This window comes from Delphinapterus leucas, chromosome X (genome assembly GCF_059928025.1).
Source record: "Delphinapterus leucas isolate spDelLeu-1000000601 "Yukka" chromosome X, BTC_Dleu_Yukka2, whole genome shotgun sequence".
Taxonomy (NCBI): Eukaryota; Metazoa; Chordata; class Mammalia; order Artiodactyla; family Monodontidae; genus Delphinapterus; species Delphinapterus leucas.
This window is the reverse complement of record NC_143150.1, coordinates 17,324,440-17,347,457: the sequence shown is the minus strand read 5'-3', so window position 1 is coordinate 17,347,457 and position 23,018 is coordinate 17,324,440. Positions and strand designations below refer to the sequence as shown.

Genomic DNA, 23,018 nt, shown 5'->3' with positions numbered 1-23,018 from the left:
GGAATTTCAACTTAGATAGGAGGGGTAAAGCAGGATTTTTCAGGAGACAGGTGATACACAGTAGTCATTGTGGAGGATGAAGTATAATAATGGCAGCATATTTGTCTGCTGTACATAGATGTCCTGCAGGCATCTTAAGCTCAACCAGTATTTATCATCTCCCTACCCTGAAACCAGATTCTCTTTCTGAATCATTTACCTTCAGTTCTTCCTTCTTCCACATCAGTCACATCGATTCTATTTCTGGGATGTCTCAGCCCTCTTGTCTTTCTTACTGCGACCCTGTATCCAGTCTTTCTCTTCCCATCCTTCCAACATACTGCTGGTATTTACTTGATCTCTACTTTTATAACCTAGTATCACTCACTTCCTGACTCCAAACCTTTACTGATTCCTTACTGCCTACAAAATAATATCTGCCCTTCAGAAGTCGTACCTTAACCCACTTTTTCCATTCCTAATGTCATCCCCTCTCCTCTCGGTTTCCCAAGTATCCTCTGCTTGTCCCCATATCTGTGCATGTACAGATGTTATTCATCTCCTAGCTGCCTCTCAGAACTTCTGTCTGTTTTTGAGTCTAACTCAACCTTCACCTCTGTCATAGAGTTTAACAATATGCATTGTATTTGTTACACGTGTGCAAGCCATTCTTCTCCACTGTGTTGTGAACTCTGGGAGAGCAGACTGTATTTTCTTTGCCCAGCATAGGATTAAGTGGGGGAAATGCATGGAAAACACTTAGCATGATGCTTGGCGTATCATTTGTGCTCAGTTATACTCTAGTAAGTGGGCACTCATTAACTGTTGGCTGAATTTGAAGGAGGGAAGGGCTTCAATTGGATGGTAGTGTGAAGCTTAAATAATGGGCTAGGTGTAAATTGACCACGGAAGTAATAGTATAAGCATAAAATTCCTGTGTTTTGGTTAATCAGTGTTTTAGTGTTGTTTGCAGCTCTAGCAGTTTGAAGAGGAAGGAGAGAAATCTAGAGGGAAAAATCAGGTTGGTTATTTGTTCAGGATGGTGGAGAGCTGTGTATGCCTCAAACAAGGGTGTTTTCATGTTTCTTCAACCATCACTCTACCAGTAGGGTGTTAAATTTTTGTTGTTTTCCTCAGGCATTGTATTCGTCAAGGCCTCCATCTAGATTCTAGAAATCATCTGTCTGTCCATTTATCAGACACTTAATTGGGTGCCTACTTTGTACCAAGCACAATGCTAGACACTTTGTATGCAATCATGAATAAATGTACTTTAGCCTTAGAAGTATGTAAAGAATGCCACAGGGCAGCTGGGAGAGAGGACCATAATTAATTTTACCTGAGAAGTCAAAAGACTTCATAGAAAGTGACATTTGAAGTGTGTTCCACTGGGAAAATGATGCTGTAGAACTCAAAGGGGGAAGAGTTTCAAGGAGGAGGAAGTACTTTTGACAAGTATTAAATGAATATTAAATGCCAGTGCTATTTAAAGTAGAGTGTGTGTGGCTTATTTGGCATTCCGTAAGGGTAAAATGGAGCACCCAAAGTGTATAGAACGCAACTACTGCTTACTACATACAAAGAAGCAGAAGATGCCAGGTAATTAATGGTGCTACCAAATCCTTAGAGCACTGGTACTTAACCAACTATTAAACCAGAAAGGGGTGTGGGTGGGTTGCAGATAGGTATTTTCTGAAAAAGATTCCCAAGTGATTTTTGATGAACATTCTCCGTTACGGACCATTGCCTTAGGACAGGGGTTGGGACACTTTGTGTAAAGGATCAGATAATAAATATTTAAGGCTTTGCTAGCCATATTGTTTCAGTTGCGGTCACAGACTATACACAAAGAAGTGAACATGTCTGTGTGTCAGTAAAACTTTATTTATGAAAACAGGTGATGGGCCGAATTGAGCTTGCAGGATCCTTGCCTTACAGTATTTTGGGGGGAAAACAGGTAAATTTTTTCCTGAAGATTTGTTCACTGGCTTCGTTGTCATCTGTGTAACTAAGTGTACATGCATCATGAATGTATTCGTATAAATGTGAATTTTTTGAAAGCTCATTATGGCATGCAGATTAATTTAAATGTGCGCAGATACTTTACCTGTCGTTTATATAAAATGAACTTTGTTTTACTTTGGAGGTGATTAAGGAGAATGAATGTGAGGCCAAAGAGAAACTTCAGATCTAATGATGGAGAAAATCAGGTCTTTGACTATTACTGAATAAATTGATTTTTAAAAAATTCACAAATTTTTTTCCTTTGCCTTCATTGAATATTGATACTTCTTTGTAATTGAGACTACTGTAAATTTATGTCATTATATAATCACTTCTCGCTTATTTGTGCTAATGGAAGAGAACCCAAGCCAGTAGTATAAAATAATCTATGTCTGGTTTTGGGGGGATGTCTTGGTACTTATTTGAGCATGGATTGTAGTTGGTGTTCTTCACAGATTAAGTATAGTAAGCAGCGTGGCACTTTAGAGTACCCTCAGCCTGAAAGACCTACGTCTTAGAAGAGCTTAAACAAAAAGGTCTGAGCTCAGAAAAACTCTGAATCTTTCAGATGAATAAAACAAACTTCAAAAGCTCCGATAAGATAATTTGATATTCCTCATAATGATGATTCATAAAGTTGGATGGAGTTGGAGTATGTGATATTGAGAGCTAGGTCAGGAGACTAGGTTAAGTAAGAGCTTGACAGGCTTACTTGCCCTCTGATTTCCAAAAGACTTCTGAAATTATTTATTCAGTAACTGCTTAGAATTATCTATTACTTTAGTAAAAAACAAGTGCTTTTCAGTAGCCCTGTTTTTTAGAAGCACTTGGAATTTAAGGTCCTAATCTATCAAGTCACTTTTCAGTGACTTTGACAGCTTTCAGATTTCATTTTTGCTTTCTAGCTTTCTACTTAGACCTAATTATTTTATTATATAACCCTTATTAAGAATATTTTATTAAGTTTGTGTTTTTTGAAACCTTCTTCAAAATGCTGTATATATATATTTTTTAATTGTAGCTGTAGGATAAACCAGAAACAGTTGAGTTCATGTTCCACCTTTCCGGACAGTGGTAATTTTTTTTTAGGGGTTTTTAACAAATCAAGTGGACAGCATCTGCTAACCAGATAATTCAGAGGTTACTCTGTTTTCTGACTGTGTTGGATATGTGAGGTATTACTCTATATAAAGTAATGAACCTGGAGTTAGGAGCATTTTTTAGGCAGCTCTGAAAACTTGCCCCAACCGCACTGTCCTCCATTCTAGTTTTAACCGGAGGTAGTGTTTTCTGTTATTAAAAATAACACAGAATAACAAACACCAGTGTAAGGTGAACTACTCTCACTTTATTTTTGTCTCGTTTCTCCTGTGAAAATATCCTAGGTACCCTATTCCCAACTCCCAGGTGCTTTTTTTAAAAAGATTTTTTGACCTGGACCATTTTTAAAGTCTGTTGAATTTGCTACAATATTGCTTCTGTTTTATGTTTTTGGCCCCGAGGCATGTGGGATCTTAGCTCCCCAACCGGGGATGGAATCCGCACCCCCTGCATTGGAAGGTGAAGTCTTAACCACTGGACCACCAGGGAAGTCCCTCTGATTTTTCTTTGTTTTGCTTTTGTTTTTTTTCCTACAGACTTTTTTTTTTGAAACCTCTTTCATTCTCTGTACATTTGTAGCAGTTTTCTTGCAGCAGGTATCTTGAGAGTAGTAAGTACTTGGCTGTGAGAATTTATATTTATACACTGGTGGTCAGTTACTGACATGCATAGTAGATATACAGCAGTTAAGCTGAGCAAGCTAAGACTTAGAGCTTTTCCCCAAGAGCCTTCTCTTTCTGCCTGTCCTAGAAGTTGGCAATCTCATTTGTTTTGCCTTGTCTCTGTCTGTGGTCTTAGTTGAGTTTTCCCTGAGCTTCCCCCATAGCAACTAAGAAAGCAGTATTTTTCCTTTTATTACTTAAGACTTCTTCCTTTTGCAAAGTGAATTTCAGTCCTGGCCTATTTCAGTTGACTGAGGAGCAGGTATGTCCCAGCCTCTGTCTTCTGCGGGACTTTAGCTAAGTCATAGTCCTTTCAGTTCCGTTTGTCTCCTCTCATGCGTGACTTAGTTCCTCTTTCGTCTGTGGATCAGCTCCTTGAGACTCTGCTTGTGTGGCACAACTTAATCTTAACATAGTAAAGCTTCACAGACAGTAGAACCCTGGTTACCAGGAGCAGGAGGGGGTGGGGGAAATGGGAGATGTTTGTCAAAAGGTACAAAGTTGCAGTTATGTAGGATAAATAAGTCTAGAGATCTCCTGTACAGCATGATGACCGTAGTTAATAATACCCTATGGTATCCTGGAAATTTGTTGAGAGTGGATTTCTGGTGCTTGTACCACATGCGCTAAAAAAATGGCAATTATATGAAGAGATGGATATGTTAATTAGCTCAACTCTAGTAATCATTTCACTATGTATATGTATATTAAAACATGGTGTACATCCTAAATATATATAATTTTTATTAACATTTTTTAAAAAGATAGTATGATATGCAAACATCTATAAGAGTCTCTTTTTCTAATCTCCCCATTTTGGAAGAAGTAATTGATTATTGAAATTTATTAGGTCTACTAGGTAGCAAACTGAATAGAGGAATAAAAGTAAAAGAAAAATCATTAACAACAAAGAAATTTTCACCTCTATTTAAAGAACTTGAAATCAGGGTATAGGCAGGATAAGCTGAGAATTGACGTTTATACCTATATTGAAGACAGGAAGTTGGCCTTCAACAGAATATTTGATATGTGGGACAGACCTTTTTTCAGGGAGGAGGAAGTCCGCCATTGTCCTTGAGAAATGTGTTCCTGTCAGATTAACTTTGATTTGCCCACATGGAGAGCAACCTGGCTACAGTGCAAGCATGACACTCGTTCTGCTGAGGGCCCAGTAGGGCCTGTGACAGATTGGAGGGCAAATAAATGTTTTGTGTAAAGAGGAAAACAGGATAACATCACTCAGGTCCAACCAACTGGTGCCTTGCTGTGTCGGGGGGGGGCCCGTTTTCCTATTATTCTACTTTTTTTTCGATAGAAGTCCTCTTTGTTTTATTTTCCATAATACTTTTTTTTAAAGAAAATTATACTAGCCACCTATCTATTTTCTCAACTTCTTTAATTTTCTTTTTATCTCTTCTTGATTCTCTCTCCTCATTCTGTGTCCCTTCAATTGGATTGTTCGCATTTTCACCTTTCCAAATCAGACTTTTAAAATATTTTTAGATGTATTTTAAGATAATTATGTCAAGTCTGCAGGTATTAGAAACGTGAATGAGAAAAAAATATGCCATATGATATTAAAATCTTCAATAACAGAGTAACCTGAGTTTCTGTAGTTAACTGGTTATACTTTGGGCAGATTTGAATTTATAACCAGCCAAAACACGTTTTGATATATTTTGGGCATTTGGTTTCCTTCTCATTCTCTATAATTGAGTACTACATGGTAAGTCACAGTGTTTGTCTTCCAAAAAACTCGTTCTAGAAGCACTTGATGGATAAAGTCTATACATTTATAAAGATAAATTAGTCATACAAGGAAGTAAAATGGTAAGAGCCAAAATGAATACTCTATCTTAAGTCCCATAGGCATTCAAGTAAAAAGAATTATTTCAGGTGTTGCAATATGGTAGTGATGTCTTGAACACAGTAGTGTTCCCATTCTGTATTCATAGGTACACAAGCAGATATACATTTTATATTTAGTTTTATTATGGACACTTTTTTGGTATTTTCTTAGTACTTTGCCAGAATTTCATATACAAGCAGAAATACCTGCTTGTGTATGAATGCTGCATAAAATAGATCCTGTGAATTCTAATTAAGAAAAATTCCTACTCCTAGCCTTGAGAAGAATCTTCCACTCTCTGAAAACATTTTTATTGGGATATCTTCCTCTTTCTTTTCTTCCTTGAGATAAACTGACAAAATAAAAGTGAGAATAAGCTTTTTCTCACTTAAAAAATTTTTATTTGTTCTGAGTTGCTGTAGTTAACTGGTTATACTTTGGGCAGATTTGAATTTATAACCAGCCAAAACACATTTTGATATATTTTGGGCATTTGGTTTCCTTCTTATTCTCAGTAAACTGAGAGATGGGTATTGAAATCATTTGCTAGAGTATTTCCAATGGTTTTTAAATAATTTTTTGTAATTTCCCCTTTGTAGAAAAATCAGAAAATATATGAAATGATGAAGAAGAAAACCAATCACACACAGATAGTCACTCAGCATTTTGCTATGTTTACTTCCACCTATTTTCAGAGTATATGTTGTAAACATAATTAGCATACCTAACTCTGTATCCTGCTTTATTTTTTCACTTAATGTTATACATAAACCTTTTCCCATGCCATTAAAATGTTTTTGAAAAGAGTAAAGAACATTCCTACATATGGTTGTACTGTAATTTATTGAAACATTTTTCAGTGGTTGTTTTCCACAGGTGGTTTTACATTTTGGGCTATTCCAACTCTGCAGTGAACATGATTGCATATAAATCGTTTAAGTATGATTTATTTTGTAGACTAGATTAATTCAAGGAAAATTACTGGATCAGAGAGTATAAACTTTTAATAAGTTCTAAGATAAATAAGGCAAGTTGCTGTCCAGAGAGTATACCAATTTCCAGCAGTATCTGAGAGTGCCCATCTCACTGTGTTTGCCAGTGCCGAGCCTCTACAGGATTTTTAACAGTACCTCTCCTTTTATTTTTGCTTGCTCATTGAACTCAATAATTTTTTTCAGAATGTACCCATGCAAACACATTTTCGATGTAATTTCAAAATGAGCTACTTGCAGTACAGTTCTTAATGAAGTAATGGTAATGTTAAATTTATTAAATTAAAAACCAAGTGACAGTACGTACAAAATTACATAGAAAAATACTTTCACGTAAGCATAGCAACACTGTAATGGTGTCTACACTTGGTGAGTATGAGTGATCTTTTAATTTTCGTTGTGCTCTTTCGTGTTTTCCACAATTTCTGTAAGTCTATGATTTTTTTGATTAGAAGTATAATTTACTAAAATAATAGAACCTCATAAATAAGTTGTAGTACAAATGCTCCACCTCCTCAAGAATTTATAAGCCACCCAAAAGCATTTAACAGCTTTCCCTGCTTGATAATTTGGCACAGTGTTTCTTTTTACAGTATTGCTTTGAAGTTTCTATATTTATTTAAGGAAGTGGTGTATTTCTTTCGCATTAATAATGGGCACTGGCCATCATGTTTTCTGGGAAGTACCTGTATTGAGAATGTTTGTTTCTGACTTACATAGGAGTCTTTTTTAAATGATAGCTTGAATGAGAGGTTGAGTGTTTGACTTGCTTAGAGAAATGTAAGGCAATTTATTAGAATTTACATTAGCCTCTTGGTACACTAAAATTGCTTAGGAGCCAAGTAATGCAAAAATTAGGATGTTCTTTATGTTAAAATTAATCAAGAGGAACGAGAACAGTTCCAAATGAGGCATCTAGCAACAAAGAAACAAATGAACAGATTTTAAGATTTACCTTACTGTGAATTTATTTTTGCATGGCATTTATAGCTTAGGAGACAGCCTGATTAAAAGTCCACTCAGTACAGTATGCTATGATATGTTAATCAAAACCACTAACAGTCATTTTTATGTACTTTTCTTAAAGAATTTGTTTCTAAATTTAGACATGAGCTAGTTAAACAGTATGAATTATCCAATAAAGTCAGAAGGTAAGGTATATTAAAATATCTTGAAAGAATCTGTTTTATCTACTTCCTTGAATTCATAATGTGAGAGGTAAGTAACAGATTAAATTAAAATAGATGAGCATGTTTTCACAATCAATTTGACATCACAGAATATTTTTAGGGCTCGAGGTATTTGAAAATCTACCTAATTCTTTTATCTTCTCTCCTTCCCTCACTTGAAATTGATTTTACCAGGTTCCCAAATAGTATGTGAGTTTTTTTCTAAAAATTCTCATTGATAAGTGGAAATGTGAAAGAATTTTTTCTGGAATGAGCTATTTTCTCCAGTTACTCATTTCCAGGAAGATCTGGATTGTGAAAAGGTCTACAGCTTACATTCCTGATTGGCAACATTTCAGATTTTCTCTTAACCACAATGAACCAATAGATATTAATAATATTCCATTAATTTTGTCATAGTTTAACATGGGAAAAAATACTCCCAGTAGAATTTGATTTGAATTATTTCTAGGTGAGAAAACAAGAAAAGTAGCATTATTAGTTACAGAACTTTTCAATAACCAATTTGTTTTCCTTGACAGAGATTTGATATGCCTCTAACCTGATTTCATAGCCATAGCAAAATCACACACTAATAATATTATTTTATTGTTTTCCTGTAGATGTGTTCTTTGTGCCATTGTCCTGGAGCTACAATTGGTTGTGATGTGAAAACATGTCACAGGACATACCACTACCACTGTGCATTGCATGATAAAGCTCAGATACGAGAGAAACCTTCACAAGGAATTTACATGTAATTATTTAATTTCTCTTTTAGTTTTTTTAAAACAGTCATACTTTCTTTAGGCCTTTGTAAAAATTTGTTCCCATTTCAAAGCATTTCATCATCATCGTAAAGGGTGTTCTTGGTAGGGAATTTAATGCTTAGAGAAATGGCATAGAAAGTTTAATGATAAGGTTTTTGGAACCCAGCTTGTGAATGGGGTGAAGTGTACTGCTCATTCTTAATTTGAAAAATGAATTTGGTTTGTTTACTTTTAATTTCTTCATTTTTTGTAGGGTTTATTGCCGAAAACACAAGAAAACTGCACATAACTCTGAAGGTACGTTATTCAGCCACTTTTCAATTTCAAGAGGAAATTTGAGTAAAATATGAGTGAATTATACTATATTGACTTTTACCACAAGACATATCTCAATATTGAATACATTTTGAAGAATTAAAAGCATTCGGGTGCTTTCTTCGGTAGCACATATACTAATATTGGAACGATACAGAGAAGATTAGCATGGCCCCTGTGCAAGGATGACACGCAAATTCGTGAAGCGTTCCATATTTTTCACAACATTGTAAATCATCTATACTTCAATTAAAAAAAATAGAATGCTTAACCCAGTTCCTACAGAGATTCAAAGCCTTTCGAGAGCAGTTTTATTATATCTGTAAATTAATTCCCTTTTTATTCCTATTATTAAGATTTATAACTAAGATATTTAAGTATAGAGAACACGTTCTGTTCGCTTTTAAGTTTAAGCCCTATAAAAATTATTCAAGTTATGAATGAACCATTATGAGGGGGAAAATAGAGAGAGAAGCATTCAGATAAATTAATGTACATAGTGAAAAAGATCTGAATTTTTAAGAAAACTTTTACCTCAAAGTTCTTATGAAGAGTATGTTGAGAATGTATTTATCTTTAGGGGGAAATGATGCTAGTGGTTACAGATTTCTGTGTTCAGGTAAGTATGTTAGTAGATTGTAAAGGTAATAATTAGAAACCTTGCTACTGTCAGATAAAGAAAACGTGAACTGGGGATACTAGTGCATTTTGTGATAAACAGGCTTTCTGTTAAATTTTTATTCACATTGTAGTACTTCTTTTTCTTAATACAGACATGTTCATAAGAGGTAATCACTTTTAAAATACAAAGTTTTAAAATTGTTTTATAGTTTATTTCCACTTAAATTTATACAAAACCAGGATAGTCATGTTCATGTATAGTTAGCCAAGCTGTAGTTGGTCTTTAAAAGGTATGGGAAAGTTCTCAAATTGAATTCTGACTTGTTTCAAACCTTTTCAAACAGATGGTTTTGATACTTTTACTAGCAATATAAAAAGGCTTAGATTTAATCTGAGATTGTTCTATCCTTACATTTAGATTAGAGATCTTTAAAGTTTTTGTTAGCTTCTGAGAACGTGTTGCTTAGAATTAAGAATGGTTTGAGCCTGTTGTTTTAGGAAGTTGTTGCTTTTATAAAGACTTACCTAGTTATCAGTGTTAGCATATTAAAATTTGTGGCCCTTTTTTGATCTCTTAGATCTTGGTTTTATAATACAAAATAGTATTGTTTCCCCTTCAGGACCAGATTAGTCTAAATACTTTAGAAGTGCTGGTTAAAAATTCAGTGTTTAGCAAAAACTTGTCATTAAGGTAAACATATTGGACAAATAATAAGAACAGAATGTTTTTGAGGTGATAAAGTACAACTGATAAACTTTATAGTGTTTTCCTTCAGTTTTTTCCTCACTTAATTCTGTAATTGAATTGAAAAACCTTTCGTGAAAGGTTAACAGTAAGCTTTCCCACCTTTCATTGCTTCAGGTTTTAACAGCGGATTTATTTGATTCTCTTCACAATTGTAGTGAGCATATATGAAAAGGCAAGGATTGAGACTTAATAATCTGACGAATACAAGTGTGTCAGCATACTGGGGCAGGATATTTGAGGGTGGCAACGATGATTAATATAGTCATCTCCCCTTTTATTCCCTCAGTTTCTGAGGCTGATAGTACCATCTAGTGGTAGAGATATGTCAGTGCAGACTACATAAAAATAATTTTGACCACCTTTTTGCTTTGAGAAACTTTTTAATGAGGAAGATCTAAATTCATGCTTTTCAGGAGGGCTTTCCATTTTTTTTAAGATTTTTTCATGTGGACCATTTTTAAAGTCTTTATTGAATTTTTTACAATATTGCTTCTGTTTTCTCTTTTGGTTTTTTGGCCCTGAGGAATGTGGGATCTTAGTTCCCCGACCAGGGATCAAACCTGCATTCCCTGCATTGGAAGGTGAAATCTTAACCACTGGCCTGCCAGGGAAGTCCCAAGAGGACTTTTCTTTCAATATAGCTGGCAGGAATACTACAATTCAAATTTGTGATACGATTGATTTGAATTTTGGGTTCAGTGTATAGTTTGGCAGCACATTTGGGTTCCTTGTATTATTGACACATGTAGTATGTTTATACTCATCTTGTAGAACTTGAAAGGATAATATTACAGTTTAAAAGTATGACAGAGTTTCTGTTTATTGAATTTTGACTTTTATCACATTCATCTAGCTTGAATTTATTAGATATTGAATGCTTTGTCAGAAACAGAGCTTCCAATTATTTCATTATTCTAATGGGAAACATATATTCTACTTTATGATTGTAATTTATGTTGGGGGTTTATAGGATTGTATTTCAGGGACTGTCTTTGAGAATTGTATGGCACTAATCTATACAGCAAAGAGGAATTGATACCTTTGGCGATTTCTTGATCGTTTTTGCCATTTGTGGCTCAGTACCTACTTTGCTAATACTTAAAACGATAAATACTATGTAATTCAGTCTGTCATGTTAGCTTGATATAACATGAACTGTGCTTTGAAATATTAAATTTGAGAATCTCTTTACCATCTCCATACTTTTGCCTTTTCCAGAATGTCATATAGTTGGAATCATACAGTATGTAGCCTTTTCAGATTGGTTTCTTTCACTTCGTTGGCCTTTTTTTTGGTGGGGGGGGATTAGTTGTTAATGCTTACAAGAAAGGATCCAATGAACGAGAAGAGATTGAAGGTACAAGAAGGAGGATTCAGTGCACAAGTGGAACAATTGCCCTGTGATAAGGAGGTCCTTTCCACTGTAATAGGAGAGAAGGAAGAGGATAAGTGGTTCCTATCAGGTCTGTTTTCTCTGTGAGGGAGAATGTAGGGGGAGGGGTGAGGGTTGGAAGTTGAAGGAGAGAGAAGTTGTTTTGAAAGAATAGTTGTGAAGACCAGGGGAGGAAGTTTGCCTAGAGAAATGTAAAGTTTCTGGACTGAATTGGACCAGTTGAGGTTGGTAACCATGAATTTATAAAGTGATGCCATCAGTCAGTTTGTGTGACATTTCCTACAGCAGTACAGGATCCTGGGTGTAGAATAGAGAACGTATCTAGTTGGTTCATTCAGAATCGGAATTTTTCCAAGTGGGTTCAACATAAGAGTAAAGGGATAAGGGAGTTTAGAATATTTGCGAGCGTAAAGAAACTGAAAGGAATTAATAGACTGGAGGTCCTGGTAAGATTGAAGAACAATGAGAATGAAAGTACTTGGGAAAGCAATCATCTGTGGTCCCAAAGTATGATATAGTGATTTCAGAGGTAGAATCCTTTTAGGTGATTATGAGGTATCTGGGTATGATTATAGGGATTAGGTGGTTGATGGAGGACATCAGTGAAGTCTAAGGAACTGAATGGCTGGGTGTTGCTTGGATTGTCCATGTGGATAGTGAAATCACCCAGCATGATGGGCAGGGGTCAGGATGGAGAAGAGGGCTGTGAGCTGTGTGCTAAAGAAAGTGATGTGTGAGTGGAATGATTGGGAGTTGGCAATTATTAGCAAGAAGGAGAGGAAGAAGGTAGCATAGTCTGTGGACCAGCAGAATGGACGTCATCTGGGAGCTGTTAGAAATGCCTGATCTGAAGCCCCACCCCGACCTACTTAATAGGAATTTAAACAAGATCCCAGGTGGTTTGTATGCATATTAATTTGGGAAGCAGTGGTTTAGTTGAATGACATGGACCTCAAAGGTGCAGGGCTTTTTACAAGGGAATGGAGAATTAATGGCTCAACAATGCTGCCTAGCAGAATTTTCTGTGACGATGGAAATGTTCTATATTTGCCCTGTCCAATATGGTAGCCACTAGCCACATGTGGTGATTGAGTGCTTAAAATGGTGTAGTGCCCTCCTATATGTTAGAAATGGACAGGAATAGCCAGAATTAAATCCTACATCTTATGTTCCCCCCCCCCGTTGGCCTGTGTTTAGATAATAGGTATATCCTTTACCTTTTTTTTAATAACTTAATTTATTTTATTTATTTATTTTTGGCTGCATTGGGTCTTCATTGCTGCGCGCGGGCTTTCTCTAGTTGAGGTGAGCGGGGGCTACTCTTCATTGTGGTGTGCCGGCTTCTCATGGCTGTGGCTTCTCTTGTTGCAGAGCACGGGCTCTAGGTGCACGGGCTTCAGTAGTTGTGGCGCACAGGCTCAGTAGTTGTGGCTCACGGGCTTAGTTGCTCTGCAGCATGTGGGATCTTCCCGGACCAGGGCTCGAACCCATGTCCCCTGCATTGGCAGGTGGATTCTTAACTACTGTGCCACCAGAGAAGCCCTTTTACCTTTTTTTAAAGCAATATTTCAAAAATGTCAAATGTTGGCAATAGCAAATAGCTTTAGCTTGTAACAGATGCCAGTCTGTATTTTGTAGAAGTACTTTAATATGATAATTTGTCATCACTAAACATATGACTACTTATAAGGAACTGTGATTACAAATGAATGGTGGTTCTTTTAAAATCATTTTCATTAAGGGTATTAAGGTCTTTGCATTAAATAATTTATATGGAGCAAAGTAATCTGTGAAGAGATAGAAAACAGTATCTAGAGTAGATGCTGGTTGTTAGATATTCACAGCAAGAATGTGTAGAATGTAAGTCATCATCACAAACATAACCTCAGCTCAGTTTAAATTCTTAATTGTAAGGAGCCAAACTTGTGGTTTATTATACTTCTTAAATTACCCAATATAGAATGTTTTGCATGGGATGGGTACTCAAGAAATGTTTGTAACTTATTCATTTTCTTTGGCTTGAAACTAAGAACGGTATTTAACGTGTCACTTGTTTTGGGGTGATACTTCTTGTCCTGTAGCTTCTCTTGTGCCGGGTGTCAGTAGAGAAAGATGAATTAATAAAACAGGGTTTCACTCTGGGGGGAGTTACAGAATTTAGCAGCACATATGTGACTAACTGATTAAAATACAGGGGTGATACATGGAAGTACTTAGAGATAAAGGGGCATCATGTTTGCATCTTACTCTTTAACCTTTCAGAAAAAGGTATATGGATAGAGAGAATGAATGATAAAGTATATATGGTAAGATATTAACATTTGGGTGAAGGGTATATAGGAATTTTTTTTTACAGATTTTTATAAGTCTGAAATTAGTGATAAGTGCCACAATTACAGTGACCATAAAATCCCAGGTGTTCTGAGACAGTGTAAACAAATCAGGGACTTGGTGGAGCCCCTAATGGACAATTTGGGAGCTTTATTAGAGGTGTTTGTCAAATCATATAACTCAGTTTATGTTTCAGGAAATAGTTATATTGGAAGTATGTTGAAGTATATATTCAAGCCTTTGCCTGGTTTAATACTCCCTTAATATTTTCTTTCCCTTGTTCTTTTTCTCTAGATTATGCTGCAGTTTCCAATCTTCATTACTTTTATTAAGTGGAAGTTTAGGGAGATTTTAATATGGTATCAAAGTGTTTAAAAACCTTTTTAATTTAGGTGCATTGAATAGATTTATTAGGTACTGGAAAGGCAGTTTTGTACACTGGTTGAATATGGGCTTTGAATTCAGATGTATATTTGAATCTTAGCTCTGCCACTTACTAGTCACGTGATCTTGGGCAAGTTATTTAGTATCTCTTAGAACCTTAATACTGCATCTGTAAAATGGGGATTAAAAAAAACCCACCTTGTAGGATTATTGTAAGAATTAAATGAAATGATGCATGTGAAGCTCTTAGCAATGTGCCTGGCACATAGTAAGTTGCTCAGTAAATACTACATTCTGTATCATTATGGTTGTAACCATTATTCCTTGAAAACTCTACCTACCTCTCTTACCACTCATCTTTTCATGTGCTCTTCCTTGGAGGATAATAGAATTTAAACTGTGTGATTTAACTCGGAAAATTTTAGTAGTGCATTCATACTGTGCTCTTTGCTAGAATTGACTCCATTTTCTTTCTTTGATTCACCAGATTTGTTGACTACCCATGTGCAAAGTGCTGTGCTAGGCATTATTTACACTCATCTTTGTTTTAGCACACTTTATAAACTTTCATTATAGGAAGTTTGAAACATACGCAAAAGTATGTTTGAAAAAAAACCCCAATTCACAGAAAGATAGACAAGATGAAAAGTCAGAGGGCTATGTACCAGATGAAGGAACAAGATAAGACCCCAGAAAAACAACTAAATGGAGTGGAGATAGGCAACCTTCTAGAAAAAGAATTCAGAATAATGATAGTGAAGATGATCCAGGACCTCGGAAAAAGAATGGAGGCAAAGATCGAGAAGATTCAAGAAATGTTTAACAAAGACCTAGAAAAATTAAAGAACAAACAAACAGAGATGAACAATACAATAACTGAAATGAAAACTACACTAGAAGGAGTCAGTAGCAGAATAACTGAGGCAGAAGAACAGATAAGCGACCTGGAAGACAGAATGGTGGAATTCACTGCTGTGGAACAGAATAAAGAAAAAAGAATGAAAAGAAATGAAAACAGCCTAAGAGACCTCTGGGACAACATTAAGTGCAACAACACTTGCATTATAGGGGTCCCAGAAGGAGAAGAGAGAGAGAAAGGACCCAAGAAAATATTTGAAGAGATTATAGTAGAAAACTTCCCTAACATGGGAAAGGAAATAGCCACCCAAGTCCAGGAAGCGCAGAGTCCCATACAGGATAAACCCAAGGAGAAACACACTGAGACACATAGTAATCAAATTGGCAAAAATTAAAGACGAAGAAAAATTATTGAAAGCAACAAGGGAAAAACGACAGATAACATACAAGGGGACTCCCATAAGGTTAACAGCTGATTTCTCAGCAGAAACTCTACAAGCCAGAAGGGAGTGGCATGATATACTTAAAGTGATGGAAGGGAAGAACCTACAACCAAGGTTACTCTACCCAGCAAGGACCTCATTCAGATTCGATGGAGAAATCAAAAGCTTTACAGACAAGCAAAAGCTAAGAGAATTCAGCACCACCCAACCAGCTCTACAACAAATGCTAAAGGAACTTCTCTAAGTGAGAAACACAAGAGAAGAAAAGGACCTACAAAAACAGACCCAAAACAATTAAGAAAATGGTCATAGGAACATACATATCGATAATTACCTCAAACGTGAATGGATTAAATGCTCCAACCAAAAGACACAGGCTCGCTGAATGGATACAAAAACAAGACCCATCTATATGCTGTCTACAAGAGACCCACTTCAGATCTAGGGACACATACAGACTGAAAGTGAGGGGATGGAAAAAGATATTCCATGCAAGTGGAAATCAAAAGAAAGCTAGAGTAGCAATACTCATATCAGATAAAATAGATTTTAAAGAATGTTACAAGAGACAAGGAAGGACACTACATAATTATCAAGGGATCAATCCAAGAAGAAGATATAACAATTATAAATATATATGCACCCAACATAGGAGCACCTCAATACATAAGGCAACTGCTAACAGCTATAAAAGAGGAAAACGACAGTAGCACAATAATAGTGGGGGACTCTAATACCTCACTTACACAAATGGACAGATCATCCAAACAGAAAATTAATAAGGAAACACAAGCTTTAAATGACACAATAGACCAGATAGATTTAATTGATATTTACAGGACATTCCATCCAAAAACAGCAGATTACACTTTTTTCTCAAGTGCGCATGGAACATCCTCCAGGATAGATCACATCTTGGGTCACAAATCAAGCCTCAGTAAATTTAAGAAAATTGAAATCATACCAAGCATCTCTTCTGACCACAGCGCTACGAGATTAGAAATGAATTACAGGGAAAAAAACGTAAAAAACACAAACACATGGAGGCCAAACAATACGTTACTAAATAACCAAGAGATCACTGAAGAAATCAAAGAGGAAATCAGAAAATACCTGGAGACAAATGACAGTGAAAACACGACGATCCAAAACCTATGGGATGCAGCAAAAGCAGTTCTAAGCGGGAAGTTTATAGCTATACAAGCCTACCTCAAGAAACAAGAAAAATCTCAAACAATCTAACCTTACACCTAAAGGAACTAGAGAAAGAAGAACAAACAAAACACAAAGTTAGTAGAAGAAAAGAAACCATAAAAATCAGAGCAGAGATAAATGAAATAGAAACAAAGAAAACAATAGCAAAGATTAGTAAAACTAAAAGCTGGTTCTTTGAGGGCTTCCCTGGTGGCGCAGTGGTTGAGAGTCCGCCTGCCAATGCAGGGGACACGGGTTCGTGCCCCGGTCTGGGAAGATCCCACATGTTGCAGAGCAGCTAGGCCCGTGAGCCGTGGCCGCTGAGCCTGCGTGTCTGGAGCCTGTGCTCCACAGCGGGAGAGGCCACAACAGTGAGAGGCCCACGTACCATAAATAAATAAATAAATAAAAGTAAGTTCTTTGAGAAGATAAATAATACTGATAAACCATTAGCCAGACTCATCAAGAAGAAGAGGGAGAGGACTCAAATCAATAAAATTAGAAATGAAAAAGGAGAAGTTACAACAGACACTGCAGAAATACAAAGCATCCTAAGAGACTACTACAAGCAACTCTATGCCAATAAAATGGACAAACTGGAAGAAATGGACAAATTCTTAGAAAGGTATAACCTTCCAAGACTGAACCAGGAAGAAATAGAAATACGAACAGACCAATCAAAAGTAATGAAATTGAAACTGTGATTAAAAACCTTCCAACAAAAGTCCCAGACCAGATGGCTTCACAGGTGAATTCTCTCAAACATTTAGAGAAGAGATAACACCCATCCTTCTCAAACTCTTCCAAAAAATTGCAGAAGAAGGAACACTCCCAAACTCATTCTATGAGGCCACCATCACCCTGATACGAAAACCAGACAGATACTACAAAAGAAGAAAATTACAGACCAATATCACTGATGAATATAGATGCAAAAATCCTCAACAAAATACTAGCCAACAGAATCCAACAACACATTAAAAGGTTCATACACCGTGATCAAGTGGGATTTATCCCAGGGATGCAAGGATTCTTCAGTATATGCAAATCAATCAACGTGATACACCATATTAACAAATTGAAGCAGAAAAACCATATGATCATCTCAATAGATGCAGAAAAAGCTTTTGACAAAATTCAACACCCATTTATGATAAAAACTCTCCAGAAAGTGGGCACAGAGGGAACCTACCTCAACATAATAAAGGCCATATACGACAAACCCACAGCAAACATCATTCTCAATGGTGAAAAACTGAAACCATTTCCTCTAAGATCACGAACAGGACAAGGATGTCCACTCTCACCACTGTTATTCAACATGGTTTTGGAAGTCCTTGCCACGGCAATCAGAGAAGAAAAAGAAATAAAAGGAATACAAATTGGAAAAGAAGAAGTAAAACTGTCAGCGTTTGCAGATTACATGATACTATACATAGAAAATCTTAAAGATGCCACCAGAAAACTACTAGAGCTAATCAATGAATTTGGTAAAGTTGCAGGATATAAGATTAATGCACAGAAATCTCTTGCATTCCTATACACTAAGGATGAAAAATATGAAAGAGAAATTAAGGAAACACTCCCATTTACCATTGCAACAAAAAGAATAAAATATCAAGGAATAAACCTACCTAGGGAGACAAAAGACCTGTATGCAGAAAACTATAAGACACTGATGAAAGAAATTAAAGATGATACAAAGAGATGGAGAGATATACCATGTTCTTGGGTTGGAAGAATCAATATTGTGAAAATGACTATACTACCCAAAGCAATCTACAGATTCAATGCAATCCCTATCAAATTACCAATGGCGTTTTTTATGCAACTAGAACAAAAAATCTTAAAATTTATATGGAGACACAAAAGACCCCGAATAGCCAAAGCAGTCTTGAGGGAAAAAAATGGAGCTGGAGGAATCAGACTCTCTGACTTCAGACTATACTACAAAGCTACAGTAATCAAGACAATATGGTACTGGCACAAAAACAGAAACATAGATCAATGGAACAGGATAGAAAGCCCAGAGGTAAACCCACGCACCTGTGGTCAACTAATCTATGACAAAGGAGGCAAGGATATACAATGAAGAAAAGACAGCCAGCCTCTTCAATAAGTGGTGCTGGGAAAACTGGACATCTACATGTAAAAGAATGAAATTAGAACACTCCCTAACACCATACACAAAAATCAACTCAAAATAGAGTAGAAACCTAAATGTAAGACCGGACACTATAAAACTCTTAGAGGAAAATATAGGAAGAACACTCTTTGACATAAGTCACAGCAAGGTCTTTTTTGATCCACCTCGTAGAATGATGGAAATAAAAACAAAAATAAACAAATGGGACCTAATGAAACGTAGATTCTTTTGCAAAGCAAAGGAAACTACAAACAAGACAAACAGACAACCCTCAGAATGGGGGAAAATATTTGCAAATGAATCAATGGACAAAGGATTAATCTCCAAAATACATAAACAGCTCATGCAGCTCAATATTAAAAAAAAACCCAATCGAAAAATGGGCAGAAGACCTAAATAGACATTTCTCCAAAGAAGACATACAGATGGCCAAGAAGCGCACAAAAAGCTGCTCAACATCACTAATTATTAGAGAAATGCCAATCAAAAGTACAATGAGGTATCACCTCACTCCAGTTAGAATGGGCTTCATCAGAAAATCTACAAACAACGAATGCTGGAGAGGGTGTGGAGAAAAGGGAACCCTCTTTCACTGTTGGTGGGAATGTAAATTGATACAGCCACTATGGAGAACTGTATGGAGGTTCGTTAAAGAACTAAAAATAGAACTACCATACGACCAAGCAATCCCACTACTGGGCACATACCCTGAGAAAACCATAATTCAAAAAGAGTCATGTACCACAATGTTCATTGCAGCTGTATTTACAATAGCCAGGTCATGGAAGCAACCTAAATGCCCATCGACAGACAAATGGATAAAGAAGATGTGGTACATATATACAATGGAATATTACTCAGCCATAAAAAGGAACGGAATTGGGTCATTTGTTGAGACATGGATGCATCTATAGACTCATACAGAGTGAAGTAAGTCAGAAAGAGAAAAGCTAATATCGTATATAACGCATATATGTGGAACCTAGAAAAATGGTACAGATGAACCAGTTTGCAGGGCAGAAATAGACACAGATGTAGAGAGCAAACGTATGGACACCAAGGGGGGAAAGCGGCAGGGGGGTGGTGGTGGTGGTGTGATGAACTGAGCGATTGGGATTGACATATATACACTGATGTGTATAAAATTGATGACTAATAAGGACCTGCTGTATAAAAAAATAAAATTAAGAAATTTAAAAAAATGTAGGGACATGAGGAGAGCATAAAAAAAAAAAAAAGCCCCATCACCCAGCTTTAGTAACCGTCAGCTCCTGGCCAGTCTTGTTTCATCTATACCCTTACCCACTTCCTCCACCTGGATTATTTTAAATTCAATCCCAGCTATCATATTTCATTTTGGCACACTTAATTAAGAATAATATATTTATGTATGTTACATATTTATATATGTATATGCATATGCCTAAAAGAAATCATTTATCTGATAACTTTAGTGGAAAAGCAGAGTTTGCTTGTGACCAGGGGCATGCAGAGCAAGTGCTTACCACGTTCCCATTGGAGACGGCAGGGCAGATGACCTCCAGTCTTGCTTTTGTAGCTGCCCTAAAGATTCAAAGCAGATGTGGTAATGCTTACCCCAACTTTAATGCTTGGCCTTTTTCTTAAAAAAAAACATTCCGACAAATGTTTATTGAGTGCCTGCTGGGTGTGGGCACATTGGGAGTTTAGAAAAGAAGCCTCTTGTGGACAAAGAGCTTACAATCTACACAAGGTATGACAAGTAATAATTAACAATTGAATAGAATTTCATAGTTTATAAAGTGCTTTTCTCATACATTTTCTTAAAGCAGCCTTTTCAGGAAGGTGTTCTTATTAGTCCCATTTGATATACCAGGAGACTTGCGAGTGTTAAGTAACTTCACCAAGTTAAGGCCTAGAAAGTGGCAGACTTCAGACTTTCTGTCCAGGGGTCCTTTCTACTTCATACTGTTAAGTGATGTGAGAATTTAGGAGAAGGAAGGAAATGGGGCTTAAACCAGGAAGATATAAGATGAGGAAAACATTGATTAGGAGGGAGAAGAGAATTGGTAAAGGGACAGATAGGGCTTATACAATACTAGGAGGAGGGGAGAGTTGGTTTCCTGGTAAGTTGGTCACCCCCCTGTCGCATAGGGGCAATCAGAAGGGTAACAGAGAAGGGCCTGGCCATTCTAAGGTGACATGGACATCTGTACTCATAAAGGTGGGGAACACTTGGTGGCACAGGAAAGGAGGACAACCTTATTTTGCTACCTACCTTATCAAGTCTGGATTTTTAGAAATTGTAGTTGTGAATACAAGGGTAAGGTTTTATTTTCTCCCATATTCTTTTGTTTGAATAGGTATATGAACATTGTACAAAAATCAGCAATACAAAAGAGTGTAGACTGTAAGTAAGCTTTCCTCTCATCCTTGTCCTTGTATCTCAGTTTCCAAATTTTTTTGCTAAAAGCAACATCTACTATCAGTTTCTTTTGTGTCCTTCCAGAGCAATGCATACATAAGCATATGTATAGCTATCCTTTTTCTAACTTGCAGGAGCATATGAAGATGTTTATTTCCATGATAGTGGGTATTACTACTTCCAAAGCATATAGTAGTGACTCACTGACATGTGTTTGTCCCAACTCTGCTACTCCCTAGCTTTATGATCTTAGGCAAAATTATTTAACTTTTCTGAATTTACTTATCTATAAAACGGAGGATGGGAATGGAGACTGATACAACCTCATGGGGCTGTTTTGAGGTTGAATAAGATAATGCATGTAAACTGCATAGCACATCCTGTATAGTCAAAACTCAAAAAGCTCTAATGTTAGCTCTTATATTTTGGGTATTTGCATTTACATATTAAATGGAAAAGGGCAAGATGCAGAATAGTATGCTTAGAATGCCATTTGTTTGTATATGCTTTTAAAACGGATTTGCATATGCATAGAAAATAATAGCTGACATTTATTGAGAGTGTCTTATGTGCCAGGCCCTGTTCTAGATTAAGTACTTTACAGGAACTAACTTATTTAATTCAAGAACCCTCTGAGGTAGGTCTCAGGTCCAAGGACACACAGTCTGTGACAGATCCAGGATTCAAAACCAGGCTCTCTACCCTTGAGATTGAGAAAAGAAGCGTTAAGTTAACGGTACCTTGAGAGGAAGGGAGTGAGTATGAAGAAAGGGAAGCAAGGAAGCTAGGGTACCAGCTGGGAGTGCAGAGCACATGGAATTGGAAGGTGGAAAGGAAGATTTTCCCTACTTTTATGCAGATAGTTCTTTTATAATTATTATTAAAAATAACTTTTAAGAATGTTAAAACATTTTCACAGTTTTGAATTGGAAAAATAATAAGTAACCATGAAAAATTTAAACAAAGGTGCTGTGACTAGCTTCATACTCACATTTTCATGTGCAAATAATTTTCAAATATTTTCTAGGATAAATTCCCAAAAATAAAATCACTGGGTCAAAGGGTTTAATCTTTCTAAGGTTCTCAATATGCATTGCCATATTACTTTCTAGAAAGATTGTGCTAGGTTATATTCCCGTCAGCAGTGGCTGACTTTACCCCCTCCTTTCACCACACTGGATGTTATAAATTCTTTTAAATACAATCGTAGTACATAGCCCATTGTTAAAAAAAATTAAAATAGTACAAAAGTACTATAAATGTAATTCAGAAAGCCCTCTCTTCACCCCCCAAATCACACTCTCAGTAGTAGTAGAGTTCCTACTACTAACAGTTTGTAAATCTTCCTAGAACCTTTCTTACATACGTACAATCTTACATATATATGCATATGCTCACTATTTGTAATACAATGGCATCAGAGTATACATAGATAATGTTATGCAACTTGTTTTTTTCATTCTGTGATATATCAGACACCCTTCTCTGTGCATACAGATCAACCTTATTCTTTTTAACAGTTGTGTTACATCCCATAGAATAAATAGAACCATAGTTTATTTAAGGATTTCTCTTAATAAAAATCAGTTATATTTATTTTTTATGTGAAATAGGAATAAAACTGCATTGATCTTCCTTATACGTATGTGCTTATG

The 23,018-nt window shown here is 36.2% G+C and overlaps 1 protein-coding gene and 1 non-coding gene across 5 annotated transcripts in view; both read left to right on the top strand.

Annotated features, from left to right (window-relative positions):
* Positions 1–23,018, top strand: part of PHF6 (PHD finger protein 6) — a 52,560-nt gene that overhangs the window by 9,723 nt on the left and 19,819 nt on the right. For all 4 annotated transcript variants that reach the window (XM_022554251.2, XM_089904072.1, XM_022554249.2 and 1 more), the window contains 2 exons: positions 8,380–8,513; positions 8,780–8,823. In XM_022554251.2, the coding sequence (XP_022409959.1) occupies positions 8,380–8,513; positions 8,780–8,823 (178 nt within the window). The remainder of the gene's footprint in view (positions 1–8,379; positions 8,514–8,779; positions 8,824–23,018) is intronic.
* LOC115803328 (U6 spliceosomal RNA) lies at positions 8,955–9,061 on the top strand. The gene has a single exon (XR_004024022.1). It is a non-coding gene; the product is annotated as a U6 spliceosomal RNA (small nuclear RNA).